General features: G+C 33.7%; 1 protein-coding gene and 2 pseudogenes across 1 annotated transcript; 1 reads left to right on the forward strand and 2 right to left on the reverse strand.

Moving 5' to 3' along the window:
- The first annotated feature begins 36 nt into the window (after positions 1-36).
- On the forward strand, positions 37-4,381 carry LOC120255568 (annotated as a pseudogene).
- A 1,496-nt stretch (positions 4,382-5,877) lies between these two features.
- On the reverse strand, positions 5,878-7,810 carry LOC120255564 (GDSL esterase/lipase At3g26430-like). Its single transcript, XM_039263372.1, has 5 exons — positions 7,245-7,810; positions 6,968-7,177; positions 6,739-6,899; positions 6,341-6,608; positions 5,878-6,262 (listed from the first exon to the last, which is right to left on the reverse strand). Exons 1-5 carry the CDS (start codon positions 7,540-7,542, stop codon positions 5,985-5,987), a joined length of 1,215 nt encoding a protein of 404 aa, XP_039119306.1. The 5' UTR covers positions 7,543-7,810; the 3' UTR covers positions 5,878-5,984.
- Positions 7,811-7,848: 38 nt separating this feature from the next.
- Positions 7,849-13,481, reverse strand: LOC120255563 (annotated as a pseudogene).
- Between the last annotated feature and the right edge of the window lie 4,237 nt (positions 13,482-17,718).

The following is a 17,718-nucleotide window of genomic DNA, read 5'->3' on the forward strand; positions in this document are numbered from 1 at the left end:
TAATACAAAAATCCAAGAGGGAAATCTTGTAATTCTTGAACTATTTCCAAATTTCATCGAAGCTATGGCGCCGGTCCCGGCGAGCGTTGCGAAGCAAGCGGAGCTTCTCCGGATGGACGGCAATACCTACTTCAAGAAGGAACGTATCGGCGCCGCCATCGACGCCTCACACTGAGGTTTTTCCCTCCAATCCAACCCCCATCGTTACCTTTGTTTCATGCGAAGGAGATCGATTCTCGGATGGATTTTGGTCTAGTTATTGTGATTGAATGTTTGGATTGGGATTTTTATTTGATTCTTTGTTTTTGCAATAGAATTGTTGTCAAGATGGAAGTTTTTCTTTCTTTCTTTCTTTCTTTCTTTGTTGAGTGGTGATCTGTGTGTTGATTTGGGGTTTTGTAGGCTATTGCGTTGTGCCCAAATGTGGCGGTGTACTGGACGAACCGAGCGCTTTGCTATAGGAAGCGCGAGTTCGTGGAATTGCAATGGTTTTGTTGTCTTGTTTTGGATTGGATTTGAAGTAATTTTCTAGATGGGTTTTGTAGGGAGTGGGCGAGAGTTGAGGAGGATTGCCGAAGAGCTATAGCAATTGATGGCGGTTCTGTGAAGGTATTGTACTTTTCTGATTGAACTTCATTGACTGTCATTTTGGTTGGCTGTTCTGATCTAAAATACTGTCCAATTTAGGTGATTAGGTTATCTTGTGTATTTGTTATTGTCTTGAAGGATTCATTCCGGTTGGGACTTTGACGTGACCCAGATTTGGGTAGTATTATGTATTACCAGTTGGTTTTCTTTGTATGAGGAAGCTTGGAAGATAAACATAGTGTAAAGCTGCTAGCTTAGTTTCTTGTTCCTCGTACACTCAGATTATTACCATCCTTTGAAAGCTTAAGCGTTCTGTTCAAAGTTGATTTCAATGTTTCAAAATTTGCTGTTCTTTTTAAGATTGTTACTTAGTATTTATTGTGTATATTGGACAAGTTTAAAAATCCTTTTTCTTTCTTTCTTTTCTTTCTTCACCTTCTTTCATGGTTAAGACATAAGAGTTTGAAGTAGTGAGGTTTCCTACCAGACTTTGTGTCTAGGGATTAGTAAGACTTTTAAGGAAAGAAACTTGATTTTATCATCTTAACGTAAGGTATTCCATACTTCTCAGATTTAATTTATTTTTGGTAGGGATAAACATGCTTTTTATTGGAATCTTTAGTATGGTAGGGTGTTCCTTGACTATGGTACCTGGCGATCTTCAGTGAGTCAATATTCACACATTTGCTTCCTGTCGGTGGAATTTAATGCAATTGCAGTTAATTTATCTATTTCTTAATACCCTTAGGTATAAGCTGATTGTGGGCTTAGCTCATATTGGCCCAAGGCTATCATATTGTTTTCTTCCTCCTGAATTTTTTTTTTGCAAAGTGACAAACTTCTCATATATGAGTCCACGTCACAACTCTTTTGTCAATAGGTGGGTCATGCAGAATAAGTGGCTCATCGTTTAAAGGTTTAATAGTTTCCATTATAGATAATTCCTAAATCTGGGTTACACTTTGGTGTATTATTATTTACATTAAAATGCTACTGTGAGACAACTGGTTTATGTATTGGAATACACTTCACTATTATTCATGATTGTAGTAAATAAGGTGCTAACACCTCTCAGAAGCCATGGATGTGGATTGTGGAAATATCCTGTACATGTTCACACAAATATTGTGATATATTTATTGCCATTTGTTTGTTTTCATATCCATGATTCCTTTTAGCAGGATGGTGCATTACTGTTGATCATGCTATTCCGGAATTTATTAGCAGGATGATTTCCAGCTATTAAAAAGTTATGACCCTAGTTTGCAATTCTGGCTTAGCCACTATATGAGCTATTAAAAGGGTATTAATTAGAAAAATTGTGATCGCTCTTGTGCTTTAGGCTTTGGCATAAAACAGGTACTATTGTATGGTACTTTCAATTATCGTTTGTTTTGTTTTTCAAAAGTCCTTCATCTACACCTATTGAGTATGCACACCATTATGATGCTTTTGAAGAAATTGCTATAATTTTTACATAGATAGGTGATGACAAACAGATGTAAATGCGAGCATACCTTGTTTATGTTTTTCTTTAGGATTCACTTCTAGTGTATCATATATCATGTTGATTATGATCAGTTCATCTTCAAACAAAGCTGTATAATGTCCCTTGATTCTTAGGTTCTGTTGAGTAAGTTTTCATTATATTTCTATAAATTAGAAGTTTTTGTGTAATTAAGCCAAGCTTGTGCTATGCTTGGCTTTATTCCCTTTAAACAAATTGATGTTAAATTATTAATAAAGATCTAACATTTTTATAATAACTATTATATTGGATCTTGGACTACTAGAATGTGTATATGTTAGTTACCAAGCCTGACAAGTGGGCCTATGACATTTAAACTTGACATGTATAATTATTCAGTCCAGACCATCGCTCAAGCTTGGATTGTTTATTAATCAAACAAGCTTGAGACGGCCAAAGCTCTAGTCAAGCTTAAATCTTCCCCTGATGACGCATGATACTGATAATAGAAGCTCTTGCTTTTGTGTTTGCATGTGAAGCATATAAATCCAATATTTTGAAAACTAGCTGGCTCATGTTATTCTCGATGAACATTATATATATATACATATATATATATATATATATATATATATATTTCCATAGCTCCCTATTCAAGCTCTTAACCATACATCATATCCTATAGTGGCAATCTATCAGCTTTTTTGGATCCATATAATAATGTAATATATATTTCTAGTAGATTCAAATTTCATTTACATAATCTGAACAACAAAACTGTTCTTTGTTGTGATGTGCATGCTGATGAGTGCGCTGAATTTCTTTATTATGTTTGCAGGCCCACTATATGCTGGGATTGGTATTGTTGGAAAAACAAGAATATGCAAGCGGTATTAAGGAACTGGAGAAGGTCAGTAACTTTTATTAGAACAGTTATTTAACTACACTTCTCGCTCCTCTATTTCCTCCCACTCCACCCCAGCCCATCTGCATGTATTTGGAGTTTTGAGACCCCTCTAACAATTTAGATGTAGCTTGTCTTTGTTCTACTGCATCTAAGTCAGAAGTAGCTTTGTGTTTTGTAACAAGAAGTCAGTTTTTCTTATCTCCCTTCCCCAAGCAAGGTCTTTTTAAATTTTTCTGTTAAACTCTGTGACTCTAAGAACTATACTCATACAAGTTTCGATCCTTTGACATTAAGTGAAGTAATACTGACTGTTTTAATAAATTTCTTTTTACTTAGGCTTTAGATCTTGAAGGGGTGCAAAACCCTCAGGGTTACATGGTTGAAGAGATTTGGTTGGTACTTGCCAAAGCCAAGTACAACGAATGGAAACAATCATCCAGTGAAAGATTACAGAGGCTACAGAACTTAAGGTAAGAGTTGAATTGCTGGGTAATGCAACTATTTTGATATGGGTGCTAGAACTGCATTGCTCCAGATATGCCACTACTAAGATATGCTTATATTTCAGAGACGCATGTGAGAAAGCTTTGAAGCAGCATAATCTTCTTAGTGTTTCTGAAGCCCGAGATAGTTCCAATGACAATATAGATGATTGCTCCAAACAATTTGAGTATCTGTCAGAGGTGTTCCATAAAGCTGCACTTGCTGACAGGCCATCTCAGGTCAAATCTCTGTGGTGCATATGGGATTCCCAGAATCATCTGTTCATGTTCATTAATTCTCAAGATTTCAGGTACCTGACTACTTATGCTGCAAAATCACATTGGATATCTTTCGAGACCCTGTTGTCACTCCGTCTGGTATAACATACGAAAGAGCAGTGTTGCTTGAACATCTGCAAAAGGTGATACTTAGTTTCATATCATATAGCATCAAGCTGTTTCTATCCTTGAGTATGATTTCATGCCTCGACATTAAATTAGGTTGGCAAGTTTGATCCATTGACGCGGGTACCACTAGAGCAACACCAGCTGACCCCAAACCTGGGCATCAAAGAGGCAGTCCAAGCATTCTTAAATGAGCATGGTTGGGCTTACAACATGAATTGAATGATTTTACACCTCCGAACAATCTGCTTCTTTTCTTTGATTCTTCATTACTTGTTCAGCCTTCTGCAAACTTGTACAGATAGATCGATACCGGTTTCTTGTGTGCAGTCTGAAAATATGGTTTTGTGTAGGAAAGTTATGCATGAAGTTGAATGGTGCACCAGCTTGATGCAGGTTCTGTCATTCTTTTATGTGAGCGCCAATGTGTAAGAATTATCTAAACTGATGCCATTTTGTTTGTATGTTGGCGTCCGTTTGCTATAAAATTGGTCTCCAGATGTGCTGCTAATCAAAGATTTTAGTTTTTAATAGCCTCTATCGTTGTATTTTATGCTTGTTGTTAAGCATTGTTAGGAAAAATATAGGTTTGTTTTTTCTTGTTTTGGTAGGACTTTATTTATAAAAAATGTTATTCATGCTGAATAGTTTGGCCGAAATTGGGATCAAATGCTAACCCCGGAACTGGGGTTGCTAACTTCGGAGTCGGGATTAGTATTCGGTCCAAATCCCAACTATTCGGCCTGAATAGCATTACTCTTTATCTATCTATATATAAATGGCTGGTGATGTTTAAAGTTTGGTTCATTTTTTTGTCCTGATTTTTAAAATTAATTTGTTCATGTTGCACTTTCATTCAAAGTAATTGAATGTGTTTACAATTAAAAAAATTATATAGTAGTTGTAGAGATCTTACTCTGTAAGTTATCTTATTTGTTATAGTTAAAGTTGACATTTTATATGTTTGAAGATGTACTCTTTACCTATTGAAGAACATTTTATTTATTCAATTTTTCCATGCTATTGTTGAGATGTCCCAGTTATTTGTTGTGATGTCACATGTATTGTTCAGTTCCGTATATTATTTATTTTTCACCGGGTACTAATTACCTAATATTTTCACAATCAAATTATCCTACTTATTATGGTGAAGATTATATATTTAATTAGAAAATATGGATTCATCCAATGGTAATTATCCGTTTGTTCTTTTTTTGGTCGTTTATCGACTTTGTTAAAAAAATTATATATTTGAACTTTTTATTTTTATTTTTATTTTTAAATAACTCATTATTCTGAGCAAGTATAGTCTCGGAATGGATGATGCTTCATGTATTTTCTCCAACATTTTGATCTTTAAGTCATTTTAGACTCACTCTTATTTCTTTTTTAAATATATATCTCACCAATCTCATTTATCAAATAAATGCTTGAATTCAAGGAGAAAAAAAAAACATATCTTAAAGAAAAAGAAGAACAATAACAAAAAGAATATTATATTAAAAAAAAATTAGTAATTTTGGTATTATAAGAATTTAAAGAATAGATTTAATATTTAGAAGGACTATACAGGAATTACTAGTAAAAATAAGACCTGCTTATCACTGCAAATGTCAGAGGAACTTTACAAATTAGTTTTTAAATGTCCCATAACTTGTATGTCGTTTTTTATTAAATAAATGTAAGGGCAGGTAGGTTGGCCAATCTATTTTACACAAATATAAGAAAAATAATTATGCCTATTTTAAAGGATATAAGAGCAAAAGCAAACCAATAATAATATATTATATTCATAAACTTTCATATATTTTTCTTTTTTCAACTTTTCAAGAATTTAAATATTTATTAATATTTCTAACTTAACTTTTCAAGAATTTAAATATTTATTAATATTTCTAACTTATATACCAAAAATAGATGGTATGAAAGAGATGCTAATCTTTCAAACTATCAAATCACCAACATAAACAACTCATTTGCTATCAATAAAAAAACTAACACAAATTCAGTTCACCACATGTTGAAAACCTTTCCTTCATGTCATTATTATCACCAACTTGCTACAACTTTTTCAACAATTATTGAATTCCTTTTCATATAAAAAGAAATAAATCATATTAAATTCACAATGATTTCAAAAACTTTTGTGATTGTGATTGTAACATGCCATATTCAAAGAGTTTGAAGGATATGAAAAATGGCCATTAACTATTTGATCAAAAACCCATTTGTTTGCAGCCTCAGTGTAATGAGCTCCATCCCAACTCACTCTCTTGCTTGAATCCATGCATGACTTCCCAATTAGAACTTCATTTCCATGCACATTCACACTAGTTCCACACCTTGCTATTGAATCATAGTTATATGCTCCTCCACCATGCCCACAACAAGCCATTAATGGCTTCCTAAATCCTGTGAAATTAAGTTATGGATTAAAACTATCTCGATAATATTGATATTTACCAAATTAACTGATATGGGACTACTTACCGAACTTGGTGGCTTGACTGATCAGTAAGTATTTAGCAGAGTAGATATCAACATATGTGAATGCTGCAACTGGGAATTCTTTTTGCAACTGAGCTACAGTTTCATTGAGCATTCTGTTGAACTTCTTGGCAAGTTCATTGAAAACTACAGCACAGCCTACAGAATCTAGTTTTCGATATCCGGGGACTTGTCGGAGTACATAAGGCAGGCAGCCTAATGGACCAGTGTTATGTATCCAGAAGTACCTTCCTCCATTCTTGTATAAACTCTGTTTGCATCATAACTTCTTTAGTTTTCCATCATCTAAATAAATTTCATCAATGGAGCAACTTATTATAGTTAGTCATGTTGCAAAAAAGATCAATCAATTCAGTTGTGATCTCATGTTAGATACCAACCTTTATGGTTTTGGAAAAGGCTTTCATTGCATCATGGATGTATTGCTCTGCAGAACTGTTGCTGAAGTAGAGTGCAGTGAGATCATTCTGACCAATGTCTATGATGTACAAAGCTCTTGAGAAGTAGTCCTTCATTGGCATCAAACTCTTGAGCACTCCTCCTGTGTATATATTGAAATTTGAAATGTTGATTTACTGATAAAAAAAAATTTAGATACTGAACACTTGCCTTTTCTGAGTATAAATTGGGATCTGGATTGAAATTGTGAGAATTGCATGGCTTGGATGTCCAGAGAGAATGGACTGTAGCCACCTTGAGCAAGTGTTATGTTTTGAGGAATGATGGTGGATAAACTTGTGGCGAAGTTTGCACCATGGCTGAAATTTGCACCTAATGAATCTAGATAAGAACTCAGATATGGAAGTCCAAGGTTCTCAGCTGCAGTATCAGAAAAAAACATTAGTTTGATGTCATTGGATTTAGTAGAGTTATGATGTTATTTTACCAATGAAGTCGATGATTAGGCGGCCATCGGAGAATCTGCCGGAGGGCATATGGAAGAAGGTATCTCCATATGGTGAGCTGAGAGGACCGAAGGCAGCGGAGAAGCCACCGGTGTCAGAGTTTGAGTCCCCCAGAGCAAAGATAGCAGGGAAGTCACAAGGTTTGCAGAGGATTGATGGCAAAAGTAAGAGAAAAATGTGAAGTGATGCAATGGAACTTAGGAGACTCATTTGGTGAGAGTTTGAAAGGTAGTTGTGATTGGAATGAATGACAATGCCATTGTGATTTATACATAGCATGTGAAGAGTAGATCAATTGGAGATTAAATAATAGACAGCTGTTTGTTAGGTGGATTATTTTCAGGTTGCAGGTCAATGAAATTTGTTTATTTGTCTGGTCTTTGCTAATCATGGAACCCTGTTCACAAATCTCTAGATCTTAAGAAAATACGATGAATTCGATATAGTACCTGACTCTTAAATAATCATAGTGTTTTTTTTATTGATTCACCAGAAAAGAAATGTAAAATTGGCTCAATTTAACGCCATGGTGGATTCATCTTATACCTTTAACTTTTTTGTACTTCAATGAAGGACTGAAAAATTTACAGAAAAAGGTATAAAAATATTGCACCATCTTTAACTTGTTTTATCTGTTGCTGCACTTTCAAGCGACTTCGACTTCCCGCACTCCCCGAACAAGGATATGTGTGTGCTCCTTCGTGACCGTAAGCGAGTTCCTTGCTTCAGCTGAAATCAAGAAGTATATTTTATGTCATATTAGATCAAATTCATTGGACAGGTGAAAAATTGTGCATGAGTTCACAGATTTTTGGTCCATACCTTCCCTCTGTTTGATTTAGGAATATTCCAACAAAAAAGGCCATCACAACCAGGTGCTGAATCATATTCCCTGCAGGATAACATATTGACAACTAAATTATAATACAATTCAAAGAAAGTAAATAGGTGGCAATAGATCATAAAAAACTTACGTGTTTTCTTTCTCAGAATTTGCAGCAAGGTTGTTATTGTGCAGTAAACTCGGAGAAATGGCAGAGTGGTCGACCCTCCTTGAAGTTTCTTCATTGTATGTGAGTCGAGTATTACAAACTTTTAAGGCTTCAATCTGCTGATTCAGATCTTCTTCCCTGCAGCTGGATGATCTTGGCACTACTGAAGACAAACTGAGACTAGCACCATTTTGTGGATGAATTTGATTTTTTTCGCGTTTCAAGTGACTCAAAGACCCAGGGGTACATTTTTCTTCGGCTTGAAGCCATGCACTTTCCAGTCTTTGCTCATCTGTAGTACCCATCAGAGTTCTATGAACCCGGCCATTCTCATTTCTGCAATGAATTGCATCAGATTTATTAATGCATCCATTCATCGCTGCAGAGTGTTCATGTTTTTGTAGTGTTCTTTGGATTATAGACCTCAAGTAATCAGGACTTTTCCTAGAGAACTCACTGGCTCCGTGTTTTCTGTCTTTCTCAGAATACTCATCGAATTCATCAGATTGATTCATTTTCTTCTTTAACAAGAGCTTAACATTCTCCGCTTGATCTCTTGCGGAAACCACCACTACAGATTTTCCCTTTGTGTAATATTCCGACATCAGGCCAATTCTAATCTCCACACTGTGCCTCAAGACCATATCAAGAGAATTCTTTATGCTACTCGAGAGCCTTTCCACTTGGGATTTAATATTATCATCTGTAAATCCTATAAAAGCCACCAGAATACCTGCAAGTGGGAAGACATCAGGTACTAATCTTGTGATCTAGCAAACAAGAATAGAATAAATCTAGTAAATTTTCTTTGCAAGACGAGCATGACTTGGTCTCTTATTCTCATAAAATGATCCAAAACCTTTGCAAATGTACACTATTATCATAAACTTCATACACAGTTTTGTTATTTCATTCTTACAAAAATTATGAGCCCTAAATTTGTGTGTGTGTGTGTGTATCTCCAGTGTCAATACAGAGTTCTTTTCCTTTGTTTGATCTAATTGCTAGTACCTTGAATTGAAATCAGATTTTTGTCTTCGACAAATCAGGATTAGATAAAAATATCCTCCATAGCTACATTAGAACTTTTTAGATCCGACTTTTAATAGTTTATAAAACATTAACAAAGGTTCTAGATCGAAGTATTAGTTATGTTAAAAGGATACGTAGATAAAGATCATGGCTTACCTTCGGATTCTGTGATTGATACCAACTTTCCATGGTCATAAAGCAATTCTCTGAGTTTCTTTGAATGGCATCTCTCAATGCACCTTTTCCAAATTTCAGCCAAATCTTTTGACATTTCATGATCAGTAGATTGATCTTTCGAAGGCAACAATTGGCTTGGTAAGCTTTCACTTCTTCTGTGTCCATGGGGGGTGGGACTTCTGCCAGTTATTCTCATCAGTACTGTACTTAGTTCGTGGGAAATAGCTGGAGTTTGTTGTGCATCATGACCAGAACCAAGTTGGAGCAAGGCTGCAGTGAACCATGTTGACCGCTCGCTTGAAACCTTTAGCTGCTTTTCAGCATCAGAAAGAATCTTCAAAGCTTGCTGTAATCTCTCCAATTCACCTTCAGTTACTAGAAACATACAAAGAAAAGCAAAGGATGAAAATGAAGACACCTTCAGATTCATTCAGGAGTTACTTTAGGAAAGAGTCTATGTTCTACTGAAAAAAAAAGTCACCAGAATTAAAATAAGTTATGAGCAAAAACACAAAAAAAGGGAATAACCACATTATGGTAAGAATGTGAAGTTGAGTTTAGACATGCTTTGTCTTTCAACTTCTCTATATACTTTCTATGTTAAGCATCAATGAAATGGATTCTAGATGCACGTTATATACTGTAAAAAATCGAAACAGTCATGTTGTACTATCACTCCTTAAAGTTTTAAAAGATTTTCCATTCAAACCAAAACATATACTTACAACTTCGTCCACCAAGAACTGTGCCACCGCATTCTGAATTCGTCAACTGGTATGTGCCAGCAATAATGTCCATTATAAGTGCAGCTAATTGGTTCATCAAAGCCATTGGATCAACACCAGAATCCATCAGCTCTCTGGACCTTTTCACTGTTTCTGCAGTGTCTGATGACATTGCTATCTCCAGAAGATCAAGTAATCTTTCCTCTGAGACGATTCCTAACTGAAACAGTCACAATGTATGTATAGTTACTAAAATATTTCCAACAAAACATGGATAAAGGTTGAATAGGACTTGGAGCATAACATGGCTGAAGGTTTGAATGCACATATAGACACTACAAATGAGCGAAAATATATATTCCAAAGCATCTCCTTCAACCTGATTTAAAACCTAAACATAACAACTATCTGAATGCTCCTTGTCTAGAAAGAGTTCCCAGATTGGTCTAAACATTCATTCCTTGGTAAAAGTTACAGTGGCAGAAGCAAAAGTAGTAACTGTGCAGTAAGGAGAGGTAAATCCCTAATGAGACTAATCTAAGGCAAGGGTGAGATGAATATTCAGAAAACTCTCCTCTTATAGATATGGTTTGTGTAATCTAATTTGTTGGAGACAGAGTTCAGCATTGTTTATAATTTTGTACATCTCTATTATATAAAGTTGAAATATAAAAAAGAAATTATCAAATGGCAACTTACAAGATCATTCACAAGGGATGATGTGATTCTTTTTCCCAGCAAACTCAGCTGGTCCAACATTGTTTCTGCATCACGAAGTGATCCATCTGAATTCAAAGCAATCACATTCAGAGCATCCAATTCAACGTCAAGTTTTTCTTCATCAGAAATCCTCCTCAACCGGCAAACAATATCAGCCTCCTTGATCTTTGGGAAAAGGTATTTCTGACATCGAGAGAGTATAGCACGAGGCAATTTGTCCGGATCAATTGTAACAAAATATAAAGACAACACGGGGAAGTGGCTCTTCAAGAAATTTAGTGAATGCAGACCACAACTTGGAAGATAACATGTGGCATTCCTCAATCACAAAAACTTTGCGTCTTGACGATTTTCTGGCTACAGACATATTCTTTAATAGATATGTGAATCTATCCATACTCTTATTATCAGTGGCGTCCCACCTCTATCACGCTTTGATCCATTTCCACTGGAAAAAAATTCCTGCACTCTTTACAGAAACCACAAGGCTTTTTATGTTCAGTGGAGAGGCAATTCAAAGCAGCTGAGAATACCATTGCTGTTGCTGTTTTTCCAGTCCCCCGTGGACCATAAAACAAATACGCAGGGGCTATTCTCCCCCTTATGACAGCATTACTAAGCGATTGGACAACAATGTTCTGGCCCATTATTTCATCAAAAGACATCGGTCGGTGTTTCTGGTTCAAGCTTCTGCGATGCAGTATCTCCATGTTAGTTGCACCAGGTAGTGCTAATTCCCATCCATCTTGACTTTTACAGGTTGACCATCTTCGTCCATCTAATCGGCTCATCGCCTCCAAATCAAGTTCCCCGAAATTACTTGAAAGCTCATCAGTTGCAGCTTCTGATGATGAGCTGCCTCCACCACAGCTACTAGTCAGATGAGACAGGCCCTGGGAAGTTTTAAGCAAGTACTTTTCGCTTTTTGTGAAGCAGATAATCTTCTCTTATTATACAATTTTTGGCCCCTGCAAAGAATGCTGTTTCCTTTTCTCCTTAGAGTATCAGATAGTGAAGGAGAATACCAACCTCCACAGCCTGTATCTTTTGATCTTTTGGGCCAATAACAAGGAATACCACATCCTTGCTGTCCAGGTAAAATCCATCTGATCCAATTCATCCTCATCAAATGAAGTAGTGCCATCCCATGACCCAGCAGTACTGGCATTTTCGAACTCCATATCTGTTGTAAGAGCTAGTTGATATGGGAGTATAAGAATGTGATGACTCCTCCCGCCCAGTGTTTCCGAAGAATTTGGAGCATGACTGATTTCTACGTGCAGAAAGAGATAATAGCGGTGATGCAGAGAGAGCCGGGTATCCAGTTCCCTGAGCATACTCATGTGTTGGTTGTCTTAAATCTTCTGAGTTGCCATTGCCATGATCACTATCATCTGACTCCTCAACTTGGTTAAGTATTCCTAAGGAACTTGATGATCCTTCAAGGAACTTTGTAACTGCTGAATTCCTAACAATTTGCTTTCTTGAGGAGCCACTTCTCTCTGATTTTTCTACCAACTCTTGTCACTGTTTTTCTCCGGCTGCTTATCTCTAACACCATGTGTGCTCGCATAAACCCTCGAGGTATGTATCACTCTTTGAATCTACTTTTGAAAGAATGCTAGAACTATCATCTAAGCTTTTCGTCCACTGAATCCTGCCTGCTATTGTCATTTAATTTCAAACCTCTATCACTTGATTTACTTGAATGATGCCTCCAATTATACAGGTATACCTTTTTCTGACTGTTATCAGTTCGGGTTAATTTTGTTCCAGGTGCATTCCCACGTTTCAAATTATATGCGGCTGTGAGTGATCTGGAACTTAGTCGAGACCTCCAGGATGAACAAGTTTCAGGATCACGAAGGAACCTTGCCTTGCAGAGGGCACCAAGCTCCTTCTTCAAATGAAGTTCACTTGGACCCACATATGTCTCCACCATCTCCTTGTTTGATGTGAGAACCTGAAAGAAGACCACCATGTTCATTACAAACGCAACACTTGAACTAACAGGTGTGTTTATGAGTTGTATGTTTAGTCCATTGCAGATATACGTCAAAATAATTTGAGTGCGCTTGTGAATACCATATGATTAAATAAGTTGTCTATTATTAGTAGATAATAAAACACTAATTTATCCTCAATTAGTCAAGTGCCTACTTGCCATGTTAATGGGAAGCAAAGAAGAACACTGCACAAGATGAAAGAACAAAGAAACAGCTTCACAATAAATGATCATCTACATTTAGATAAGGAATTAAATGTATCATATTATAGCTTCTTATGGGGCATTAACCCACTTGACTTGAAACAATTATATGTACGCAGAAAAGGAGCAGTAATAGAGTAACTCCATCTTGAATCCAATTTACATCCACATCTTTCTAAGAAAAAAAAAACTTTTACATCCATGTACCTCAGAATCACATTCTTCAGAAGAGAGAACCACTATGAGAGAACCACAAAAATGAAACCTTTGCGAGAAGAACAGAAACTTGGATCTCGGGAGTAATGGCGAATCTGGAAACAAAAGTATGGATGTTTATCACTCTCCTCCCTACAGCACAAAAAGAACGGCCAATATAGATCTGCAAGATAAATACAAACAAGTCCAAATTAGCGCTAAAAAACAAAATCTAGTCATCAATGAATCACTATACGAATAGTGCAAGTCCACACAAGCAAAAAAATATCAATCTTGTAGCAACGAACGATCTCAAACTCACTCTGGAAAAGACGTCACTTTTATCAACAAAATAAAAACAATGATGCATTCCTACTCAAAGCTGGAAGCTTGCAATCACTGCAATGTGTGAGTCTTAGCAATGAATCTAAAAACCCAAAACTTGAAAACTTCAACTCTCAAGTCTCAAGAATCAATCTCAACCCACATGCTAACTACAAACAACTCGATCATCAAAATCCAAATCAGAACCAAAAATAAAACAAAACAAAAAGGAAAAAAAAAACAATTTTTTCGAAAGTACAGCACTAAAACAAGACCAACAACGCAAATCCAAACAAGCAAAACAATCATCAGTCTAGGATCAAAGAAATACCACAAAAGGCGAGCTTTTTTTTGAGGAAAAAAGCAGGGAGCTTGTGATGATCTGCAACAAGAGGGAAGCAACGATGAATCTGAAAACCAAAATACCGGGAGAAATTTAGGGAAGGGTTTGGATTGGCGCGCCTCGCGGATGGCAATACCTCGCGGGCGGCATTGAAATCAAAAGCCCCGCCCTCGAACGAGACGAGATTCCCTTTTTGCTCTTCTTACTTCTCACTCTCCCAACTCCCAAGTACTCCACTTTCCGTTATTTATTTTATTTTTTTATTTTATTTTTTTATCAATTATTGCCCATTATTAAATAATTATAATTACTAATAATTAAAAATATTTATTTATTTAGTATATGTTAAGTTAAACTATAAATGCTCTATATTACATTAAATGAGACCATATGCATTCATAAATGAGATTTACAAGTGAAAAAAAAGTATATATATTTCTTCTTATTCTTTTTATTTTTGTCAATTTTAACTAATTTATTTGTATTAAGAAAATATGTTAAAATTATTTGATAATTTAAAATTTATAAAAAAAATAAATTAACTTTCCAATATTATTTTTATTTAAAATATTTTTTAATAAAATGTGTAGTTGTATAGTTTATTGGAAATTGTAAAAATACATTAAATATAAATAGTAAATTTGGAAAAACAATATTTAATGCTTCATAAATTTTCAAAATGGACAAGTAAAAATTACCAAAAAAAAACTTCTAAAATGTGACAAATAAAAAGAACCTGAAGGAGTACAAACCAAGAGTCGTATATTCACTAAATTTAGTTTAGATTTTCAACATTCACAATTAAGCACAATCTTGATTTTCTCTTTGTCGCTTAATAATCATAGGAAAATATACAGGCATAATCTTGAGTTTGTCATGCAGTTATTAGTATTTGAAGTCTACTTTAATTAAACAACTTCAATTTGACCCATATTATCTGTCATCAGAAAAATCTCAACATATCTTTCAAGTTTTTTACATTCTCTTTTTATAATCAAATATCTTAATCAGTATCTACTTGGTAAGATTAATTTATGTATTTGTACTTACGTTTTTTTTATTTTAACATTGTTATTATTTTTATCCCTTCAAAAAAAAAATTGAATGTGGCACTCCAAAAAGCTAACCGCATTAATTCCTAAGCTTTTTGTTTTTGATTTATTCAATTAATAGCTCATGGGTTTATAAATAAAACTATATGACATTGGGGCCCAAAGTATTTATAGATTATTTATGTTATGCTTAGTTCATAAAATCAAATTGGAGGTTGTTGTGAAGGTTTGCATATTAAATACTTTACTATATACAATCAATACTTGCCTTAAATATCCCCACCCATTTCACATGATCTTCAATTATTTGCAACATCGCAAACAACCAAAAGTTAATGTTCTTATCCATTTCTATTAAACTTTCCCTTTTTATATGCATTATTATAAAAAAATTCAAATACTATCATATTAATGTGACATACATATATTTACTTACACCTTAAACATGCATTGGGAGAGAGTTGAATTTTCAATTTCTCAAACAAGAGTTAAATATCTTAACTACTCGATCATTATAATGATACTTTTAATTAATAATACTAGATATGAAATTTATTGAGAATAAATATACATTAAAGGCTTTCTTATATATGATAAATATATACTCCTGTGCTTTTATAGTTGTCACATTTAATTAATTTATACCAATTATAAAAAGTTGATTAAAATTAGTTGATTACCTATATTTTATAAAAAATCTATTACTTTACAAAATTATCTCTATTTAAAACCCCACTAGTGAAGAATATAATTTAATGCTTAGTTGATTTTGTTTTATTGAAAATTGTACAAGTAGATTAAATTAAAAGATAAATTTGGAAAAACATTATTTAATATTGTATAAAGTTTCTAATGTGATAAGTTAAAAAGAACATAGAAGAGTTATAAAATGTGACAACTAAAAAAGAACGGACATGGGAAAGTTTTATAAATGCATATTTTATAATAATAATAATAATAATAATAATAATAATAATAATAATTCCTATATATTTGAAAGTGGTCCTAATTCCAAAGTCCAAACTTGTGCTTTCAGGCTTTAAACGATCCCAAGTACAAAAAAGTGTATTCATTTGTTTTTACTTGTCAATATTTATTGCATCTATATATCATGAATGAAGCCATATCTCATTGACTAATGATTACCTCTCTGAAATCTTTTTGAGAAAAATAATTAGAACATTAACGGCGTGATTTTTCTTAAATTATTTGATATTGTTAATATAAAACATGTTATATGGTACTTTAATTGATATTCTTCCTTAAAAGTTATCATCCTAAATTTTTTTTTCCTTTTTTCATGTGTATATATCTTTTCACAATTCTTTTTCTCACTTTCCAAAAATTTCTATGCATATATATATATAGTATATATGAAGAAATATCCACAATTTCATGTTTTTATATTAATATATCATGATTTTATTAATCATGAAATTGTGTATATTTCTTAATATATCAGTATATTACATTGAGTCAAATGTACCAATGAGTTAGATACATGGAAGTAGGTGAAATATCCTTATTGCTCTTTAAACACACATGTACATATATGTTTTAATAAAAACATGTACATATATGTGATTACATATATATATATAATTATATAGAATTATATGTATTTTTATGCACGATGGATTTTGTTTCTTGTATTTATTATTTATGTGGTTATTAAAGTTGTTAAAGTTTTCCCTCAATTAAGTATTTAAAAAAAAAGCTAAAAACTAAAATTAGTTCTTACTCAATAGATATTTGTGTTATACATGAATATGTACTATGTGTATATAAAATATTTAATAGTTTACATAAAATTAATATTTTTAAAAGAAATCTTTATGAAGAAAGAGGTTATAAAAAGGAAAAAAGTTGTATCAGTATTTATTACGTTTCAAATTATATATAACCACTAATTTTTAATATCATAAATTTTCCTATGTTTAAAAGAACATTCTCCTTTTTAATCTATTATTTTAATTTAGTTAAAATTTATAAAAATTATCGTTTTATCTCTGTAAATGAGGTTTGTCTCAATCTCGAAAGAGCTTGAGCTAGATTAGAAAAAGTGCTCATCCTAAGAGCTTATATGCGGGTGTTGTTGATGTTCAGCAGGGCCCAATACTAAGCTCATGATAACCATGCGAACTTGCATATACTTTATGAAAGAGTGCACTATGCCTAAGCAAACTCACCAATAAATTAATTTATATATATGATCACAATAGGTAAACACATATCCATTTGACTCATGAAAAATTGAAAGATTCGGTTTTTCTCTCAAATTTATGGTTTTATGAGTATTACATAGAATGGTGGTTTGTTCATATTATAAAAAATACAAATTAAAGAAATTAAAAATAATTATATGAAATTTTTTAAAAAATCTTGAAGCATATTTCAAGAAAGATGAATTTTGTGGTACAAAGAAGGTTAAGTGGGCTTGTGTCTTTGAAATTTTTACACAGAATTCTTTATAAGTCAATGTTGGTATAAATACTCCCTCCTCATTTGGCTCCACAAGTCCTTTGTATATTTTTATTTTTATTTTTATTTTGCTTTTTGCTTTTGTTTTGTTTTGTGTTTTGGGAAGAAGTTAACCTCGTGACTTGGCATCGGAAAAAGGGAATTTAAGCGCGGTGATTTTGACCTGGATAGTAGACACTAGAGAGGTTAGTTAGTGGACCTTTTA

The sequence above is a fragment of the Dioscorea cayenensis genome, unplaced genomic scaffold (genome assembly GCF_009730915.1).
Source record: "Dioscorea cayenensis subsp. rotundata cultivar TDr96_F1 unplaced genomic scaffold, TDr96_F1_v2_PseudoChromosome.rev07_lg8_w22 25.fasta BLBR01001073.1, whole genome shotgun sequence".
Classification (NCBI taxonomy): domain Eukaryota; kingdom Viridiplantae; phylum Streptophyta; class Magnoliopsida; order Dioscoreales; family Dioscoreaceae; genus Dioscorea; species Dioscorea cayenensis.

Bases quoted from the DNA above. Each gene is read 5' to 3' on its own strand.
- LOC120255564 (XM_039263372.1), bottom strand. From the start codon at position 7,542: ATGCTATGTATAAATCACAATGGCATTGTCATTCATTCCAATCACAAC. The intron at 6,900-6,967 runs GCAAGTGTTCAG...ATATATACACAG, and splicing joins CCAATTTATACTCAGAAAAG to GAGGAGTGCTCAAGAGTTTG. The intron at 6,609-6,738 runs GTTGGTATCTAA...TGATGCAAACAG, and splicing joins CCTTTTCCAAAACCATAAAG to AGTTTATACAAGAATGGAGG.